This window comes from Pseudorca crassidens, chromosome 11 (genome assembly GCF_039906515.1).
Source record: "Pseudorca crassidens isolate mPseCra1 chromosome 11, mPseCra1.hap1, whole genome shotgun sequence".
Lineage (NCBI taxonomy): Eukaryota > Metazoa > Chordata > Mammalia > Artiodactyla > Delphinidae > Pseudorca > Pseudorca crassidens.
Window position 1 is genome coordinate 2,848,889 of NC_090306.1, and position 20,044 is coordinate 2,868,932.

The following is a 20,044-nucleotide window of genomic DNA, read 5'->3' on the forward strand; positions in this document are numbered from 1 at the left end:
AGGTGCTACAGACTATACTAATATATGCAGACACTTTTTTTTTGCCTTTTTTTCCCCTCTGATAAGCTAAAAATAAGTCAGATATTTTATTTAGGGCTTATCATTATTTTCTACTGTTATCTTCTTTGAATATTATATTTGCCTTCTTAAAATATCTTCAGAATATTTATTGTGGTATAATGTACACAGCATAAAATTTATCATTTCAACTGTTTTTAAATATACAATTCAGTTGTTTTAATTACATTTATAATATTATACAACTATTACCACTATCCATTTCCAGAACTTTAAAATTATTCCTAACAGAAACTCTGTACCATTAAATAATCCCATTTCCCTCCCCCCAGCCCCAGTAACTCATATTCTATTTCCTGTCTCTATGAAATTGCCTATTCTTGATACCTCATGTAAGAGGATAAAACAGTTTTTAAATGTCTTGCTTTAAAATTGTTTCTAATTTTATACTTATGAAGGATGACAGCATGGAAGAGAAACCATTAAAAATAAAAGGAAAGGACTCTTCAGAGAAGAAACGGAAACGGAAGCTAGAAAAAGAACAGCTTTTTGGCGAAGGAAAACAGAAGTCCAAGGAGCTAAAGAAAATGGATAAACCTAAAAAGAAGAAATTAAAATTAAGTGCGGAAAAATCAAAAGAGCTGAACAAACTGGCCAAGAAACTAGCAAAAGAAGAAGAGAGGAAGAAAAAGAAGGAGAAGGCTGCTGCAGCCAAAGTTGAACTTGTGAAGGAGAGCTCGGAGAAGAAGAGAGAGAAGAAGGTGCTGGACATCCCCTCCAAATATGACTGGTCAGGAGCAGAGGAGTCTGACGACGAGAACGCTGTGTGTGCCGCCCAGAACTGCCAGAGGCCCTGCAAGGACAAGGTGAGTCTAGCTGTACCCGCCAAGTATGCGCGGGGACGTGGAGCAGCGGCCGGGCACACCTGGGTTTGAGGTAATGATGGTCTGTTTGGCCTTGTGACGTCACATGTTTAATTCAGTTTCTAGAAACATTTTCAGTTATGAGGCTCTTAGTAGAAGAAATGTTGTGTTTTAGAAATCGTATACGTGGTGATCGTCCTGACCGAGCAGAGAGAAGCTGTGTGGTACCAGGAGCGGTGTGTCTCGTGCGTGGGCACAGCAGGGCTCAGAGCAGTTGTGTCCCTTCCCTGCAGGGTGCCTCGGGGGACTAGACATCTTGTCAGTTAGCCACAGTGGCCCGAAAAGTCCTGGGCCGGTATCCTAAGAGCTGTGGCAAATTGCATTGAGATCAGTTCTGAAGACCTAAAACTAGGAGGTTAAATCTTCCCTTTTGGTCTGCGTCTTATCCACACCCAGCCCTATGTGTACTCTCCTAAATAGAATATGATTGTTTTCACATCTCTTGCAAAAAATAAAGACCTTTAAAGGTATTATTTTTGAAATGTCAGCCCTGAATTCTAAATATTAGCAAGGATATGATGGTCTTTCTTAAGGTAATAATTGATGTTATAAACTTCTGAGAAAGACGGATGGACTTCATGAAAAATCCTAGTTCATTAAATGGCTGAAGGTATCTATTATAGTGTTCCCATCAAGATTATTAGTAAATTCATGGTTTTAATTTTATAATCTCCATATACCACTTGATGTTTAGAATTTTTATAGCTCCTCAATTTGAATATATCAACAGAATAAACACAGCTGCATCACTATTCCCTTACTTTCCTCCTCAGTTAAATACTTGTTAGAGCTTGAAGAGGTCACCTTGTCCAGCCTCTTCATTTCGCAAATGATGAAGCCAGGACTGAGTGAAGGTAAATGATGTGACCAAAGTCACAGAGCTCATTAGTGGCAAAACCGAAAGTAGAACCCTGGCTCCCAGACCAGGTCCTCTCCGCTAATATCCCCACCCCTCCGGTAACTGAGATGCAAGTACAAAAACACAGTGCAAAACTAAATGACTCGTATTTAAATTATACTTATTAAAGGTTTTCTACTCACTTTTGGAAAATGAATATATAGTAAAATTTATATCCCATAGTCCAGCTTTCTGAGGACCACAGCTGTAAATATTTTAGTGTGTTCCCTTCCAATTATTTTCCTGTATAGTTTGTTTTATATCGTGTCATACTGTCCACTTTTGTATCTGCTTTAGTTTCGTAAGTATTTTTCTATATTATAAATATTTTAAAGCATTTTGGTAGATGCATTATATGTGCGTGTATTATTTTTATCTTTCATTTGAATTTATTCTCATCTGAATCTGTTTATTAAAGAGGCTGATGACAGGTTAGCAGTTTCTCCTTGGGTCTGAAGTATTAGCAGCTTAGTGTTGGCAGGACCTTCTCCCTTTTCTTCCTCCTTTAACTAATTGTATGGCAGTTGGAGGACTGGCAACAGGATATGTTTCTTTTTCAAGCTTTCCTATCATCCTTCCTACAGTGTTTATATCCATCATGAACCTTTCTCTTTTTTTCTCCTTTTCACTTAATAACCTCTCGCCTCTCCTCTGTTCAGCATTTAAAATACAGTTCAGTTCATCTACTATCCCTGTTCTTTTCCTGTAGCATATAAACGCTACAGGCAGTTTTTTCCTCATCTGCCATAAAATTGTTAACACATGTCCTGCTTCCTCTCAGCGTGGTCAAGGAGTAAGGTGAGATCATCTGTATGTGAAAGCACTAGTTAACCAAAAATGCAACTTAGGTGTTAAGATGTGATCATTATTTTTAGATGAACCCTGGGATTTACTTCTAACATTATAGGTATTTAAAGAAAAAAATCTAGAAAGGGGAATCCCCTGGAAGTCCAGTGGTTAGGACTCCACAGCGCTTCCACTGCAGGGGCCCTGGGTTCAGTCCCTGGTTGGGGAACTAAGATCCTGCATGCCACATGGCGTGGCCAAGAAAAAAAAGTCTGGAAAGTTATCTACATTTTGATGGAGCAAAAGTAGATTTAGCTGAATATTTAGAGAAAATGTCTATTGTTTAAAACGTACAAAGATTTGTACACATTAATTTGTTAAGATTAGTACAAAAATTGTCAGAACACATACACAGGTGAGCAGGTGTGCCTTAACCTGTCAATAGCTACATGAAAGACCCTTATATGAATGATGTATTTCTATAATGTGTTTAATTTTAAACAAATTATTTCAGATTATAAACATTTTGCCCATCATTTGTTTTGCAATTTTTATGGTTCTCCAAGTCTGTTTCTGACACCAGTTTTACTAAATGGAAGGTGTGTTTCTTTAGAAACTTGGTAAAGAATTTTACAACTTTCTCAATTTGAAGTATAGTGTTTCTCTAAGGAAAACAAATTAATGCATGGTACGCATCTTCAGAGCAAAAGGATGACAAGAAAAGAATGTTTTTTAAGGAAGTCTGTGTTCTTTAAATATCATGTAGCAAAAAACCCACACAACTTCTTGGGTTCATTTATATTTAGGTAAATGTATTCTAACTAGTAATTACTATTATTTTTACCTAAAAATGTGCAGATTGAGAAAACTTTGAAGGATTACTTAAATGTACCTAGCTTCAATTTCAAGATGTTTTAGAAAGAAAAAAGAAAAATATTATCAGAAAATGTAAAAGGTTTAAAAAAAACCCCAAACTATCTCTTCCATCATTATCAAATTCAAGTTGAAATTAATTTTAAAAATAACAATGAAGAACTGTTTTCAAAAAATTAGTTTTAAGGTTCAGAATCTTTTTCTCTGTGAATTTTGCCACTTTCATTCAATCTCATTGGTACCAAGAGTAAACCGAGTTAATTTGAAGGAGCAAATTCTTTCAAGCTAATATTTAAGTAACATTTTTTCTGCATTGAAATAAATATTTAATCTTACTTATGAAAATAGATTTTTTTTCTCTTTACTTTTTTTTTAACCTTCTTACTATGGGCTTTTTCCTTACCCATTACTACCTCCCTAAGAAGTTTGGCACAATAAATAAAGAGAAACTATGTTTATAAACTTCTGTCTCTCACTTTTACTATTTGTTAGCCACTCTGATTTTTTAAAAAATAAATAAATTTTATTTATTTATTTTTGGCTGCATTGGGTGTTCGTTGCTGCGCACGGGCTTTCTCTAGTTGTGGCGAGTGGGGGCTGCTCTTCGTTGTGGTGCGGGGGCTGCTCTTCGTTGCGGTGCACGGGCTTCTCATTTCGGTGGCTTCTCGTTGCAGAGAGTGGGCTCTAGGCACACGGGCTTCAGTAGTTGTGGCACATGGGCTCTAGGCATGCAGGCTTCAGTAGTTGTGGCGCGTGGGCTCAGTAGTTGTGGCTCATGGGCTCTAGGCGCGCAGGCTTCAGTAGTTGTGGCGCGTGGGCTCAGTAGTTGTGGCTCATGGGCTCTAGGTGTGCAGGCTTCAGTAGTTGTGGCGCACGGGCTTAGTAGTTGTAGCTCACGGGCTGTAGAGCGCAGGCTCAGTAGTTGTGGTACAAGGGCTTAGTTGCTCCGCGGCATGTGGGATCTTCCCGGACCAGGACTCAAACCCGTGTCCCTTGCATTGGAAGGTGGATATTCTTAACCACTGCACCACCAGGGAAGTCCCAGCCGCTCTGATTTTAAAAGATTTTTGTGGAGAGTTGTCTCAGCAAAAGTGTTTGCGTTATCAGTGGCTTTATCATTCATATCTCCTTTTGGCATAGGTAATCAAAGGTTGGATTACCTGAATGAGAGACACACACAAACTGGTGATGTTATGATAGGGTAACCAACTGTCCCAACTTGCCTGCGACTTTCCTGGTTTTAGCACCGCAATTCCTGTGTTTTGGGAAACCTGTTAATCTTAGGCAGACTGGGAGGGTTGGTTACTTACTGTTAAGATCACCAAAAAAACATACACAGGGATTGTGAACATATGTCATACTTGATTAAATTGTTTTAATTTTGAAATCTGGCTTTTGCAAGAAACTTCGGTGCAAAAGAGATTGAATGCCAAAATAAAAAGAGCTCAGGTGGGTAACTAAGCTAAGACTGTCACTAAATCACGAGGCTTTCTTTTTTCCCAGTGCAGTAATATGTGCTAAGAAATGAACAAAAAATGTAATGTGCCAAATATTTTTTCTTACGTGTAAATATGAAACCATATAGCAAAACATGAAATGCCAAACTAACATTATATTTCTCATTGAAGCACACATTTCCCCCAATCCAAACCCAGTAAGCTATTTTTACTATAGTTAAATGTCTTATCAGTTAATATCTGAACAGCTCATTGCTGTGAAGCTTTCCAGGAATTACTTCTTTTTGATTTGATAAGTATATCTCCCAGAAATACTGAAAGGGGAAATGACTATTAGAACTTACTATGCAGTTAGCCAAATTCTTTGTTCTTGAGTGTTCAGTCTACTGCATAGTCTGCAGGTTCAGTTGACATTCCAGACAAAAGTAGAACTGGATTTTGATTGTAAGTAGATGAACATGATAGGAAGATATTCGTAAAGAGGACTATTTTTTAAAAATAATTTTTTAAATTTATTTATTCAGTTTTGGCTGCGTTGGATCTTCGTTGCTGCGTGTGGGCTTTCTCTAGTTGTGGCGAGCGGGGGCTACTCTTCGTTGCGGTGTGTGGGCTTCTCATTGCGGTGGCTTCTCATGTTATGGAGCACGGGCTCTAGGCGCATGGGCTTCAGTAGTTGTGGCGCATGGGCTTCAGTAGTTGCGGCTCGCGGGCTCCAGAGCGCAGGCTCAGTAGTTGTGGCGCACGGGCTTATTTGCTCCGCGGCACGTGGGATCTTCCCGGACCAGGGCTTGAACCCGTGTCCCCTGCATTGGCAGGCAGATTCTTAACCACTGCACCACCAGGGAAGTCCAAGAGGGCTATTTTTTCCCTGCTAGATTATTAGGGTAAATTGTTGTGTAACAGGTAGGCTGGGATAGCATCTCAAGAAAAGTTATATACTTTTTTGGGATGGTGGGAGAGCTGGGCTTAGGAATGGACCTCTAGCCAAAATCACAAAAGGAAATGTTGTCTTCCTTATTTGAAAGACAGCAATAGATATGATTTTGGGAGACCGGAAGCCAGGGCGTGTAGTGCACAATTAGATTCTAAAAGACATGGGGCCGCTTTTCTCGGCAGCAAATAGTGGTGAATTGGTAACCTCTTACCCGGTGGGGGCTGGACTGGGTTAGATAACTGGAGGCAGGAGTAGTTACCTGTTGACTCAGGGTTGTCATAACCAGGTTGGCACCTCCAGGTTGGGTGGCCCAGAGAAGCACAGCTCTCCCAGTTCCGCTGATCAGCTCCAAATAGCCGGACAGTTGGGCTGAGCTCACCCCCTGTCAGATTAGCACTTTATAAATCTTCATCTGCTGGTAGCATCTGTATTTTTGAGTCATTGTCTCCCTTTTCTGTCTCCAGGACAGTTTGCCACAGCAGGGACATTTAGATCAGTTGTTTTCTTCACTGCACAGACTTCAGAAGCTAAATATCACACAAACAATTGCAGAACAAAACCACAATTTATGTCAGGAAGTAATTAAGTCACTCCGAACTTACAGAAAGCAGGACCACGTAGTGCCAGCGATGGTCAAATTTAGAATATTTAAGAATTACCTGGGAGCTGGTCACAGTGCAGGATTCTGGTTTGTCCCCCAAGATATTCTGAGTCTGTGGGTTTGGGCTGGGTTTCAGCTACTCGTTTAACAGACGCAACAGGTGATTCTGACGCAAGTAGTGCCGCAGGCAGTTACTTGAAGGTGCAGAATGTTTTGTGGAAGGTAGGACAGTGAGTAGAGCCAGGAGACTGTGATCTTAAAAAGTGCCTTCAGTGTCCCAGGCTGGGGACCAGGTGTCTTGCCAGACATTATTTTACCTGATCCTCTAAATAATCCTGTGAGCAAGATTTGATCTCCATTTTACAGATGGAGAAATGGGGCCTTAGGGAGATTAAGTGACTTGCCTCAAATTTTACAAAAGAACTCTAGGAACGGTGAAAGCAAAAAGATTATTTTGACAGATGATTTCTCCCACCCTTTACTAAAAACCGGGAAACTACTAACCAGGAGTATCACACTTTTGATAAGTTTTATAGTATACGGACAGATTTTGAAAACTCCTCACTTTTCCTGAGACTCATTTCCCTATAGCCCAAACCTCCTTCCTCTGTTCTTTCCCATAAGCTGTACTGAAGTACTTAATTGATCCCTTCATACTCCATACTTTGCCCTGTTTTCTGGCAAAGCTCGTTGTTGTAAGTGACTTCGTTGCTAGTGAAGTTATCAACTTCTGCACTGGGGAGAGAAGGGCAAGCAGCTCTTTGATCTTAAAGGTCCTAATCCGCAGTGGCGTAGCTGTAAAAACGACTCCAGTCAGCTGCCAAATAGGAAAGCCCCAGCTCACCTCACTGTTAACTGTGTGCCCCAGGCTTAAAGTCAGCAAACAACAGTCCTTTTCTAGCCTCCTGTAATCACAGTGTTCTCTGGAGGGTCCGAGCTGCCACCGACCTGTCAGTTACCCAGACTTTAATTTGAAACCTCAGAGTGATCTGTTGACCTGTGTCTTTGACTGTTTTAATTGGCTAATTTGTAAGATTTGACCTCTGATATTTGCTAACTTTTTATAGGGAGTTGTATTTGTAACGGAAGAAGAGAAGAATAAAAAATATTAGTTTAAAAAGTGGCCTATGTGACTGCTTTTCTAAAAAGGTATTTAATGCTCTTAGTACTTTGGCTTATCTCTTTGAAATAAAGCTAATACACAGGATTGCCTTCACATTGTTGTACTCTTCTTGATTGATACTTGCATTGTCTTAGAGCCTAGAAATTGTTAATATTAGCTAAAACTACTTGGCTGCTCTATTAGAAGTTCCTTTTTTGTCAGATTTTCTCAAACATGTTTCTGCCTCACTAGGAGCCCCAGGTATTTATGAGGTAATGGAGTACCTAAGAGGCCTAATTTTGTGGACATATTATGGAAAAAATAATTTGGGGGTATTAACTTCCCAGCTTCTTTCTTTAAAAAATAACCCCGTAAGAAGTCATTGTCTATCTCTGGGCATCCCAATTATTTGCTATCATTTAAGCCAAGAAAGCTCTTTGGTTTGCTTGTATTCCAGGCTTAATGTGTATGTAACCTAAACATTCCCTGATCTTGTCTCCAACAGGTAGACTGGGTGCAATGTGATGGTGGCTGTGATGAATGGTTTCACCAAGTTTGTGTGGGTGTATCTCCAGAAATGGCTGAAAATGAAGATTACATCTGTACAAACTGTGCAAAGAAGCAGGGGCCAGATAGCCCAGGTCCAGCAGCACCTCCTTCTTTCATAATGAGCTACAAGCTACCAGTGGAGGACCTTAAAGAGACCAGTTAGCAGGTGCTGGGTTAGCTTGGGACATGGGGGAAAACGGACCACACAGAGACCGTAGTCAGTAGAGTGGTTTACATCCACTCAGAATGTTGCTTCCAAAGACGAATGGCCTTCTGAGCAAGTCCTCCCAGCCGACTTCCTCTTTGCATGGACGTGGGATCTGCGTTCTCTGTCAGCACATCTGTGCCGAGGGTGTCTGCTTTGGTCCAGCAGCCAGTGTTTCAGTTCGTGTCTCCTCTGAGATTGCTTGTCACATTAAGGCCAGACATTTGAGCGCTAGGGTGGCTGGTTGGCATTAATGCGTTGGTGTGCTGGCAGGGCATGTAGGCCGCGGCTTCTGGCCAGTTGGTACTAGTTAGAGGTTTGCAGCCAGCGCCACCCAGAGGTGCTGATCCCTTGGATCTCCTTAGTTAGGCCAGTGGGGGAGGAGTAGAGTAGCAGTTTCCTTCCACTCTGCCCTGGCATTTGACGCCCTACACATCCAGCTAGGAGAGGGCCAGGGCTGAAGTTAGTCCTGTTAGAGGCCATGGGTGGTGGCACAGCCCGTAGACCTCAGCTCCATGTGCTTGTCTGTACCAAGAAGAAAACCCCAGTTGAGAGGCAGATCACCTCATCTTCCTAAGGAGGAGGATGGCATCTAGTTCAGAAGTCTGACTAGATTGGATTCTGGGAAGAAGAGATTTTATTTCAAGGCAAGGAGCCTTTTTTTGGCTTTGAGAAGTCTTGCTGCCTTGGGTCTGCATTTTAAAGAAGAGCAGGTACGTGGATCCAGGCTTCTGCGGTAGCAAAGAAGACAAGTCAGAACGTTTTACTGAGCCACAGCGGTGCCTGCTTTTCGGGGAACCCTTCATTCACAAGTGCACCAGGTGCCACCAGGCTTCAGGCATGGCCCCGAGCAAGACCAGCAAATAACAACTCTTGCCTTGCAGCCCGGCCCCCACTGGCTGTGGTTTCCAGGACTGGCCGTTTCTGACCGTGGCCCGCGGCAGATGCTGTCGCACAGCACGTGGCTTCATCAGAGGACGTGGGCTTAGAGTACATCTGGGTGACAAAGTTGTTTTAGTAAATCCATTTTTTAAAAAAAGAAAAAAGGACTTGTTTTTACTTTTTTCTAAATGTCTCTGACTACTGACTGTTCTATAAATAGATTATTTTCCTTTTTTAATATACATATATGTATGTGTATATATATATATATATATATATATATACACACACACACACTGTTACCAGCAGCTTATGACAGAGTTTCAGCATCAAAAATCCATTTGGGGGCTTGCTTTCTCGTCTTGCTTTTTAATAAAGGAATCCCATTCCTTCCTTGTAGTACAAGGAGTTAGCACTTCCTTCTCCATCCTAGCCTGACCAGATCTTCCATCTTGGTTTTGTTCAAATAGGTAATTATATTTCGTTTGTGTGTTGGGACTTGTCCCTTTCTGTGGGGAAACCTGGTCATACTGTATCTGTGATGGTAGTTCTGTTTTGTACGTGAAAGTTTGGAACTACGGTGCTGTGTTCTCCTCCCTCCTGTTGTGTTCTGTGTTCTTGTGAAGGTGTTAGGTAAGCTGTATGGAAACTCTTATTAGAAGGGGACTAATTTTTTTGGGGGGGGGACAAAAAACCCCAAAAACCCACCAAACAAACTAAAAATGGTGTTTTGTCTTCACTATCCTGTGTCCCTTTATTTTGGTTTAAAGATCTGTGGTTTGACTTAAATTCATCAGTTTTCCTTTTAAAAGGGGGGAGCAGGGTGGGCCCAGAGAGCAGCTTTTAGTCTTGTCTTCCCTTTGTGCCCCGATCTCTTTTAAAGAAATGTCTTCTAGTAACTAGAAGTGAAATGTACTGTCCAGTCACAGTTTGCGTGGGTATGAGATTTAACTCAAAAGGCATCTTACTAAAAAAAGCAAAACCTTTCCTATAAAATCTAGTTTCTGGAAATGCTTTCTCTACGGTTCTACTACCTATTTTTTAGTCATTTCTTCCTTAATATCATATAACGTTTTGAGTGTCTTGACCTGTTAAGAGGTTCATAAGTGTTGGTGTGCATGGGTCTTAAAATCTCATCTCAAGTGTGTGTATGATTTAAGATTTCAATGGAAAGTACAAGGTAACTAAGTAATCAGTTTCATAAGTTATCATTTTGCCAGTCTCTCCATACATAAAGATATTACTCCTTAGTTAAGAATTTCATCTGGTTGATATTATAGAAGAAAGCACAATGTTTTTTGCCGTTTGGTCTTCTCTGTAAAAGTCTTCAAGTGCTTGTGGGTTAAAAATTGAATGCAGTCTTAAGTGATGGCTGCCCGGAATACATTTTAAAATATCTTGTTTTTCCTTCATTCCTCAGCTATCAGTGGAGGGGCATGAGGTGCTGAGAAAGACAGCTAAGGTGCTCTGCTGCTTGGAGTGTGGTGGATGGATAGAGGGCTGTTTAGGGAATAATTTATGTTCATAATAGGTATTTGCCTGCATATTTGACTGAGAGAAAAACGCAAGGCAGTCTCCAACCATGAATAGCTCCCTGTTTATCTTCTCCAACCATGAATAGCTCCCTGTTTATCTTCTGACATTTTGAAACTCAAATATATCATTTAATTGATACTGTGGGATTTTCTGTATTTATTTGAAAGTCACAGAGGATTTGGTCTGACTTTTGACCATTTAGACCAAAGGTTGAGAACAGATGAGAGACAGTTTAAAAAAAGAAAGAGAAAAGAAAAATATAGAAATGTGTAATTTTGTAATTAGTGAACTAAGATTCATCTGTTAAAGAAATGACGATGTTTTTTCACTTAGAGGAAAGTACTTATTTTACAAAGTAACTCCATTCTGCGGTGTTGTAACATTTCATATTAAAACTTGATTTAAAATGTTTCTTTACCCTTCCTATCTCCTCAGAGTCGCAGTTCTGCACCACTCGTTCTTTAACTTATTCGTTAATTCTTTCAAAGGTATTTCTCACCACATTCATTATAAACCATTTTGGCAAAGGTTATAGGAAGGAAGATGAAAACTGGTAGGTCAAGAGTAGGTCCTTGGAACCGCGCAAGTGCAACGACAGCTCTCTTGTGGTCCCTCCAGCCGGGGTTGGCCTCGCTGCCTGTAGTGACCCTGCAGAGATGTGTGGAGACGCAGGGCCAGGCTCCTTCCCGAGCTGCTGCCTCCCAGCTCTTCCTGACTCACACGTGGGCATCATGGAACAACAGCTACTGCAAGTCACGCTTCAGATAATTGAAACGGCAGATGTGAAACCTGGGTCGCCCGCCATGTACTTGAATAATCAAAACCCCAGCGAGGGCTGACCTGTGAGATGAGAACGATTTCACCTGTGCTTCACTTCTCTACTTTTGTCTTTGACACGTGTCCAAGAAATGTCAGTTTGTTTGTTTCTCTTAATTTTTAGATTCTGATGCAATTCAGTGGGTATAAGAGAAACTCCCTACTTGGCAATATTTTAATTCTACAGTACATTTGTGTGAATATCAGCCAGTGCTTAAAGTAGGAGGGTGAAACGGAAAACTGAGAAAGCCCTTCTTTCAGAGGGAGGGATTATCCACTTTTTAAGGAGAAAGTGGCAATTTGAAGGGGGATTTGAAAATTGTGGGAAAATTAAGCAAAGACCCACACGTAACCAGGTTCAGTAAAGGTATACATATGAACTAGCTTCATATGTGTGTAAAAAGTTGCTTTTGCAGTACGTCCTTAAGTATAAATTTTTAAAAGCCGGCAATTGGTTTGCCTTTTACCTTTTGAAATCCCACTTTTTTGTTTGCTTTTAATTAAGGCATATCATTACTTTGGATGTGGATGTGCCGTGGCATTTAGTATTTACAGCATGAGAAGGAAAGAATGGATATTAATATATTTTGGAATTCTAGTCTTCTCTTGGTCTGGATCGTATCCAGTCACCACTATGCAACGAATGATGTGCACTGGGAAAGGATGTGACGGGTTTTTAAAGATGTGTCCTGCTTATTCTTACTTTTGCAATACTCCAAGATGTCTAAACAGGAATGTCTTTTGTAAGCCTCAAGACCTATTGATTATTCTCTTACATGTTTATTTACCTGTTAGTGAGACACTTAAATATAATATGGACTCTAATTTACCAGGGATTTTGGTGGTGCCTTATGAAAAGTATAACTTGATTTCTTGTTTTCTGAGCATGTTTTGCATTTCTTTTGTTTTCTGAAAGAATGTTAGGTATAGTTATTTGCATTACACCTAAAAAATTTTTAAAAATTGTGTGTGTGCTCAGGTCCCCCCTACCCTGTCATTCACATTGGTGGCAACTCTAAGTGGTAACCAAGTAAAGGTAGATTTTGGTAATTGATCTGAGAGCCACTTTTAACCTGTTGCAGAACAGTTTCTAATGTGCATTTGCTCTCTATAAAACAAAGAACTGGCCTCAAATAACTTCACCAGTGGTGTGATTAGCCTGTTACATTGCTGAGAATAGTGTTTGCAGAAAGCGTGAAGTAGGAGAAGTGATTCCTGCAGATTTCACGTTTCTCTGTTTTCAGCAAGAGTCCAGCGATGGCCAACAGACATTTTCCCCACCGTTGATTTCTTAAGCTGTTTATCCCTTTGTAGCGAACCAGTGATAAAAGCAGGAAAGATGAAGAAATACTTCCTTTTTCCTTTGGCCTCCTAGTACTTAAAACTAGCTCAAACTGCACCTTACACTTCAGAGAAGTAAATGGCCCTTTTTGCTCATTGCCAAGGTTATCAGGTCATGCAGGTGAGGGACAGATCATTGCTGAAAATGTTAAGGTTCTGCCTGCAGTGAAATTGGCCTCAAACATGAAGTGTTTGATTGTGTATATATGTGTTAGGGAGGAGAATTAGTGGGAAGAAGGAGGAAGAAAAAACTGGTTATCTGAACTTGGAAAGGAATTTTCTTGCCAACAACAACAAAAAAACCATGAAATTTCGTAAGATTGACAAATTCTTTTTTTTTTTTTTTTTTTGTGGTACGCGGGCCTCTCACCGCTGTGGCCTCTCCCGCCGCTCCGGACGCGCAGGCTCAGCGGCCATGGCTCACGGACCCAGCCGCTCTGCGGCATGTGGGATCTTCCCGGACCGGGGCACAAACCCGTGTCCCCTGCATCGGCAGGCGGACTCTCAACCACTGCGCCACCAGGGAAGCCCAATTCTTTTCTTTTTAAAAGTTGTGTGGAATCCACCCAGCTTAGACCACGTATTTCTTGGGGCCTTGGCATTGTGGTTGATACCAGTACATTGAAGATCCAGAATCTCTTCATGGGAAGCTCAGCCTTGCATTGGGAAGTCTCAGATAACACGACGAGCGAACAGTACAGAAGAACACACTCGGGGACTGTATGCTGTGACAATACAATTTGGAATTTCTTGACTCTTCTCACCTATTTGCTCTTTAAAGTGTGTTTCTGCCCTGCTTTTAGTAGGCAGAAAGATGATTTAATGTTTCCATGTGACGAAGTCCCATGAAATTTCTTTACTAGGCAAGGATTTTCTCTAAGCTCGTCTGTGGAGCCAGGATGTATCTTTGTTAATGCAAAATAAAGATGCCACAGACAGCCTTAAAGATGGTTTGGTGGTTCCAGCTGGTGAACCTTGTAGTAAGGAACTCTGATGAGTTGCCAGGGACATAGCGGTGAGCTCAGAATCTAATGTAGTTCAAAAACAACACCCCCTCAAAACAAACAAAAACTTCAGAAGCCCAGGTGAGGACTTCAGGGTTACATAAGAAAGAATGTTGGATTTAGGAATGCACTGATGTGGGTATTAGCTCTTTGTATGACGTTCTGTTGCTTCCCTTTTTGGAATCTGTTTCCTACCATGTGTGGGTTAGTTCTTGTGGATACAAAGACATTGAAGTTACAGCCCTTCTCCTTGAAGGAGGATAAGGCAGACGTTTCTAAGGATGTTTCTTACAAAAACTTTGATGGAATTGAGAAGGGAGGATAGTAGAGAGGTTTTGGACACGTAGTCCAGATTCCCAATCCGTACTCCTGAGGAGGGAACGCGCAGGCTCTACTGAATATTCTGTTGTTAGAAAATGTAAGTCTCGGTCACTAACGTTCATATTAGAGCACACCCGTGGTCTCCACTTGGGTCTGAATTTTGCGGAGTTCATCAGGCACTTTGACGTGTGCCCCAAGACCAGTATCTTGCTGTGCTATTCAGTAAGACGAGTGTATCAGACACTTTCCGACAGACCTAACCGTGCCCCTCCCTCCTCCTGAGTTGGTAGCTACCTGGTCTTAGTGAGAAATTCGCGCGCCCGCCCCCCCCCCCCCAGCCCCCTGCCCGCCAAAGCATCGGCCCCTGCCCTCCTCATTCTGGGCCCCTTTCTGCTGAGACCAGTAGGCCGCCCGGGCCCTGGTGGCTTTAGTCTCCTGACTGAACCCTGCCATCCTTTCTACTTGGCACTAAGCTTTGTGGTCGGTTGTTTCTCCGTCACTCTGGCCCTGCAGGAGCTCGTCCCCGGTCGGTTCCGCCATCCGATGTCGTCGCTGCTAAATACTGCCGAGTACACGCCCTTGATGGGTAGCTCTACAAACTGACTCAAGGAGGCCGGCTCTCAGAGCAGGGCAGCAGCCCTGAAGGTCCAGCAACCCCTTCCATTCTTTTTTTTTTTTTTTTTTGCGGTACGCGGGCCTCTCACTGCTGTGGCCTCTGCCGCTGCAGAGCACAGGCTCCGGACGCGCAGGCTCAGCGGCCGTGGCTCACGGGCCCAGCCGCTCCGCGGCATGTGGGATCCTCCCGGACCGGGGCTCAAACCCGTGTCCCCTGCATCGGCAGGCGGACTCCCTAACCCTTCCATTCTTAAAGACACTTAAGACCTTGGTCTCTTGTCCAGTCCCCATCCCACCACCTCTCTTCCTTCAGCAGAGGCCTCCCCTGTAACACGGAGGAAACTGAAGCCAGCAGGGGGGCTCGGCAGCCACATCTGTGTCAGAACAGGTGTCTGTCCTCTGGCCAACACAGACCGTAGGCAAACGGGCGAGCCGTGAGTCCCATCCCACGTCACCTCCTCAGAGACCTCGCACCTTCCCTCAGCGCATGAGCTCAGGTCTCTCCCTCTGACGTGCTCCTGACCTTGGCTCCCTCTCCTGCTCTCTTGGTCCTTCCTTTGTAGCCAAGCCCCGTTTGTCCCCACACCTCACTTTAAGATCCCTCAATCTACGGTAACCTGGACCCTCCTCTCCACATCCCACTGAGGCTGCTCTCACGGAGGCCATAACTGACCACATGTTGCCAAGTCTAGTGGGCACTCCACTTCGTATATGACATCTGACACTTGTCCACTCCCTTGGTGAGAGACCTCCATTGGCTTCTTGGCCACTACATTTTCCTAATTTTTCTTCTCTGCAGCTGCTCGTTAGTCTTCTTTTCTGTTTACCCTTCGAACAGTGTCATCAGAGGCTCATCCTGTATCTCCTTCTCGGGTGCCCTCGTTCCCCGCCCCCGCCAGCTAACACTTTAAGTCAGCTGTTTCCCAAACCAAAATCACCTGCCCAGGCTGGCTTGCTCTGCTCTTCAATCAGCTGGTAAACATTTCCACTTGTATTTGTTTTAATCACTCCAAACTCTTTGTGTCAAAACCTGAACTTACCACCTTCTCACCCCCAAACCAGTTCCTCTCTATACCCTAACCGAAAGCACAGCTAGGTGCCCAAGCCAGAATTCTGCAAGCCATCCTAAGTCCTTGCTGAGCGCTCGCTTCCCGTGAGCAACGAGGTGGTCACTAAGTCCTTTAGGTTCACTCCCATCTTCATCTCCGTGTCTTCCGTTCCTGTTGTGATGCATCACTTCAAGTTCTCACCACTCTTGCCTCTTTTCTCGGACTAGTCTTTAGTCTGGTCGATCTCCAGTTGATCTTCCAAATTTCTACAGAATAAACCGTCTAAAGAGCTGATATGTTCAGTGCGTTGTTCTACGGAATCTGCTCGTGTTTATCTTTCTACATGCATCTGCTTCCACACACTCTCAGCCGCTGTACTTCCGACACGTGGATTTTCATTTCCTAAACACGCCAGGCTTCTGTCTCATTTTTGAGGTGCGGGCTTAAATGCCACCTCTTCAGAGGCCCCTGTTCTCTCACAACAGCTTGTTCTGCTCCTTCATGGGACTTTGCAGCATGCGACATGATTGTTTATAAATTCCGTGAGAGCAGGGGCTTTGTTCCCTTTATCTCCATACCCAGCACCTAGAACAATACCCTGTGTAGAATAAACATCCAGTAAATAACTTGAGAGGCTGCTGGTTTGTGCCTGTGTTCCTCGCTGTACCTTCACTCTCGCTCACCCTGTACATTACTCTGTGCCTTCGTACTTTCTCTTTCTTCAAAGTTCAGCACACCCCAAACCTCTGCTGAGAAGTCTTTTCACATCACTCCTCTCCTCCCAATCTGGTTTAGATGGCCTTTCATGGAGCTCTGATAACATTTAGATTTACAGCTTCTCCAGGTGTGGTCCCCGGATCCGTAGCATCAGCATCACCTGGGAGTTTGTTAGAAATGCAGATTCTTGGACCTTACCCCAGACCTTCCGAGTCAGAAACTCCAGGGGCGGGGCCGACAACCTGCGTTTGAACAAGCCCTCCAGGTGACTGCAGTGCCTGCTGGCATTGGAGAACCACTCAGTCACTGCATTTGTATCTCCAGGATTAGCACAATGCCTAGAACAAGATTATTGTAAAGATCTTCCTTGCAGAGAACTGAAATCCATCCTCCTGTGGCCTTGCACGGCAATCCTGATTCTTTAGAGAATCTGAAAACTAGTTCAACTGCCCTTGTTTGGTAGCCTTTCAGTGTTTAAGGATAGCCATTATTTCTACTTCCCGACCTTCATCCTCAATCTTCCCGTTTAATATTCTTTCTCATGTGCTGTGACTGAGTGCCTTCAAATTCAAACTCATTGGATTTATCTGAACAAACGCCAACGTACTTCATACCCACCTTAAGCATATATATTCAGAGCATCCTTTTAGCTTTCAAGCTACAGTTCTAAAAGTGGAGCCATATGTCTGTATAGTCACCCCAACACGGTGGCATTCGCGATGACCATGACAAGGTCCCGTTGTAGAGTTGGGGATGGACAGTGGAAACCAAGGGTGGTCCAAAGCTCTGTATATGCTCCATCTCAGAGAACCCGGCCGTGGTATCCTGCAAGTCATTTTGTAAAGTGGTTTCATGTCACTGCATTGGTGGTTCTCAGCCGTGGTGGCACACTTGAATCGTCTGGAGAACTTTTAAAAACCATTCCTGCCACTCTCGCCCCAGACCAATTGAATCACAGTACCTCAGAGTAGAGCCCAAGCAAGAGTATGTTTTGGACCAGCTTTATTGCGGTATAGTACCATGAAACTGTCTTATGTACAAGTCAGGGATTTTCAGTAAATTTACAGAATTGTGCAACCGTCACTCCAGTCTAACTTTACAATGTTTCCCTCACCCCAAAAAGAAACTTCATGCCCATTCATATCACTCCCTGTTTCCACTCCCCAGCCCCAGGCAGCCACGAATCTACCTACGTTTCTATAGATTTACCTTTTCTAGACCCAAGCATTAGGATTTTTAAAAAAGCTTCCAGGTGATTAAAAATGCAGCCAGGGTTGAGAATCGCAGCACTAAATGCATGACAAGGAATCAGTGGTTTTTTCCGAACTGTGTGTAAGGAGGGTATTTCACACATTTTCACATTTTTGTCTCCCTCTTAGCCGGCACATGTAACCATTACTAGTATAAGATCATTAACTTGATAATGGGAGTTGATGGGCCATTCTATTATTTTCCCTTTATACCTTGTAGTATCAAATTCAAAATTGCCTCCCATGCTCTCCCCAGGCTATTTAAAAACATCTCTAGTCTGCTTTTTCTCCTTTGGTTCATGAATTAACAGCGACGGAAGTTCTCTTAGAGCATTCTCCCTGAGATGATGATGTCTCCAAAGATGATTGCGAAGTATCTGTGTCGATCCCATGCATAAAGTTACTTTCCTTTAGGAATCCTTCACATTGGTGTTTCTTTATCAGATGTTTTGCTGTCTGACTAACTTCTCTGCCAAATATAGATTTTTTTCTTTGTAAATACGCTAATATTTCTAAAAATTGGGGGGGAAATATATTTCTTGTTTTTTAAATAAACAGTACATGAACATTTGTTTCAGAAATATTAAAAAAAAAGAAGTAAATGAAAAGTCATCCTCCACCCAAAAATGACCACATTAAGATTTAAGCAAAGTTACTTTCAGACAGCTCCCTTTGTATATTTAGGTATGCGTATCTACAGATATGTACACCTTTACATGAATGTACCGCTTTGTAACTTGCTTCCTTTACTTAATGTCAACATTTGTATATGACAATAAATATAGATTTGTATTGTTTTTAATGGCTGTATAGTTTTGCATTCAATGGAATCTTAATGATTTTTAAGAGTTATGTATATTGAGGACATTATTTCTTTGTCTTGTGTTGCAAAATTTTGACCACCTTATTAGTCTTTTAACCTTATTTATATTTTTTCTTTATAGACGTTATTAAATCTCATGCTGTAAACTTAACCTCTTTAATTTTATAATTCCTAATTTTCCTGACATGCTTAGAATGACTTTCTCTTCTACAAGATAATAAAAATACCTCCACGATTTTGTTTAGTACTTTTTATAGTTTTATTGTCTACACTAAATTTTTGTTCCATCTTGCATTAATCGATGTGAAGAATGACACGTTTCTTTAGATTATTCCTCTCTTGGCTACGTTTCTCAGGTGTCTACAGCGTCTGCATTCACTCTTCAAAGTTTTTGTTTTGTTTTGTTTTGTTTTTGCGGTAGGCGGGCCTCTCACCGTTGTGGCCTCTCCCGTTGCGGAGCACAGGCTCCACGGGCCGAGCCGCTCCGCGGCATGTGGGATCTTCCCGGACCGGGGCTCAAACCCGTGTCCCCTGCATCGGCAGGCGGACTCTTAACCACTGCACCACCAGGGAAGTCCCTCTTCAAAGTATTTGAGCGTCTACCTAGCATGTCTCCGCGTGTGTAAATGTGGTCATCCCCAAACTTCTACCTGCTCTGTGTGTGTGTGTTTACACTCAACGTACCCACTGCGTTGGCTCTCTGTTGCTGTGTAACGATATTACCACAAACGTCTCAGCATAAAACAGCACAATTATTACCGCACAGTTTCTGTGGGTCGGGAGTCAGGGCTGGGCTCTGACTTCTGCTTCGGGGTCTCCCGGGCTGTCGTCAAGGTGCTGTTGGATGTTGGCTGGGGAGGGATCGCTTCCAAGCCCACGTGGTGGTTATCACATTTAGCTCCTTGTAGGCTGTCGGACTGAGGGCCTCCGTGTCCCGTGGGCTGCATCCTCAGCTCCTGGGCTCATGCGCTTCCCCAACGGGGCCACTTGTTTCCTCAATGCCAGCAAGGCAGGGGGTGACCAGCAAAATAGACGTCACAGTCGTGTATAACACGGTCACATACACGCGATCACATACGGCCTGTCACCTGTGCCACATTCTCCTGGTTCGAAGTCACAGGCCCTGCCCACACTTCAGGGGAGGAGGTCCCAGAAGCCGTGAACCCCAGGAGGCAGGGGTCCCCAGGATCTGTCTGCCTACCTCACACAGTCCCTGTGAGCCAGACGCTGCGTCAGATTCACACTGCAGTGCCCGAGAAAGGAAGCGCAACGAAGCTCACTGTTCACGTTAGACTGAAAAGGAAAAGTACGGTGGCTTTGCTTCTCTCACGTTCATGAGAAGAA

General features: G+C 42.9%; 1 protein-coding gene across 3 annotated transcripts in view; it reads left to right on the forward strand.

The window, feature by feature from the left end:
* KDM5A (lysine demethylase 5A) overlaps nucleotides 1-18,935 on the forward strand; it is an 85,925-nt gene extending 66,990 nt beyond the window's left edge. For 2 of the 3 annotated variants that reach the window (XM_067756092.1, XM_067756093.1), the window contains 2 exons: nucleotides 477-884; nucleotides 8,098-18,935. In XM_067756092.1, coding sequence (XP_067612193.1) covers nucleotides 477-884; nucleotides 8,098-8,304 — 615 coding nt within the window. In that variant the 3' untranslated portion in view covers nucleotides 8,305-18,935. The remainder of the gene's footprint in view (nucleotides 1-476; nucleotides 885-8,097) is intronic. The other variant, XM_067756094.1, reaches the window with a different exon arrangement.
* Nucleotides 18,936-20,044: the final 1,109 nt, after the last annotated feature.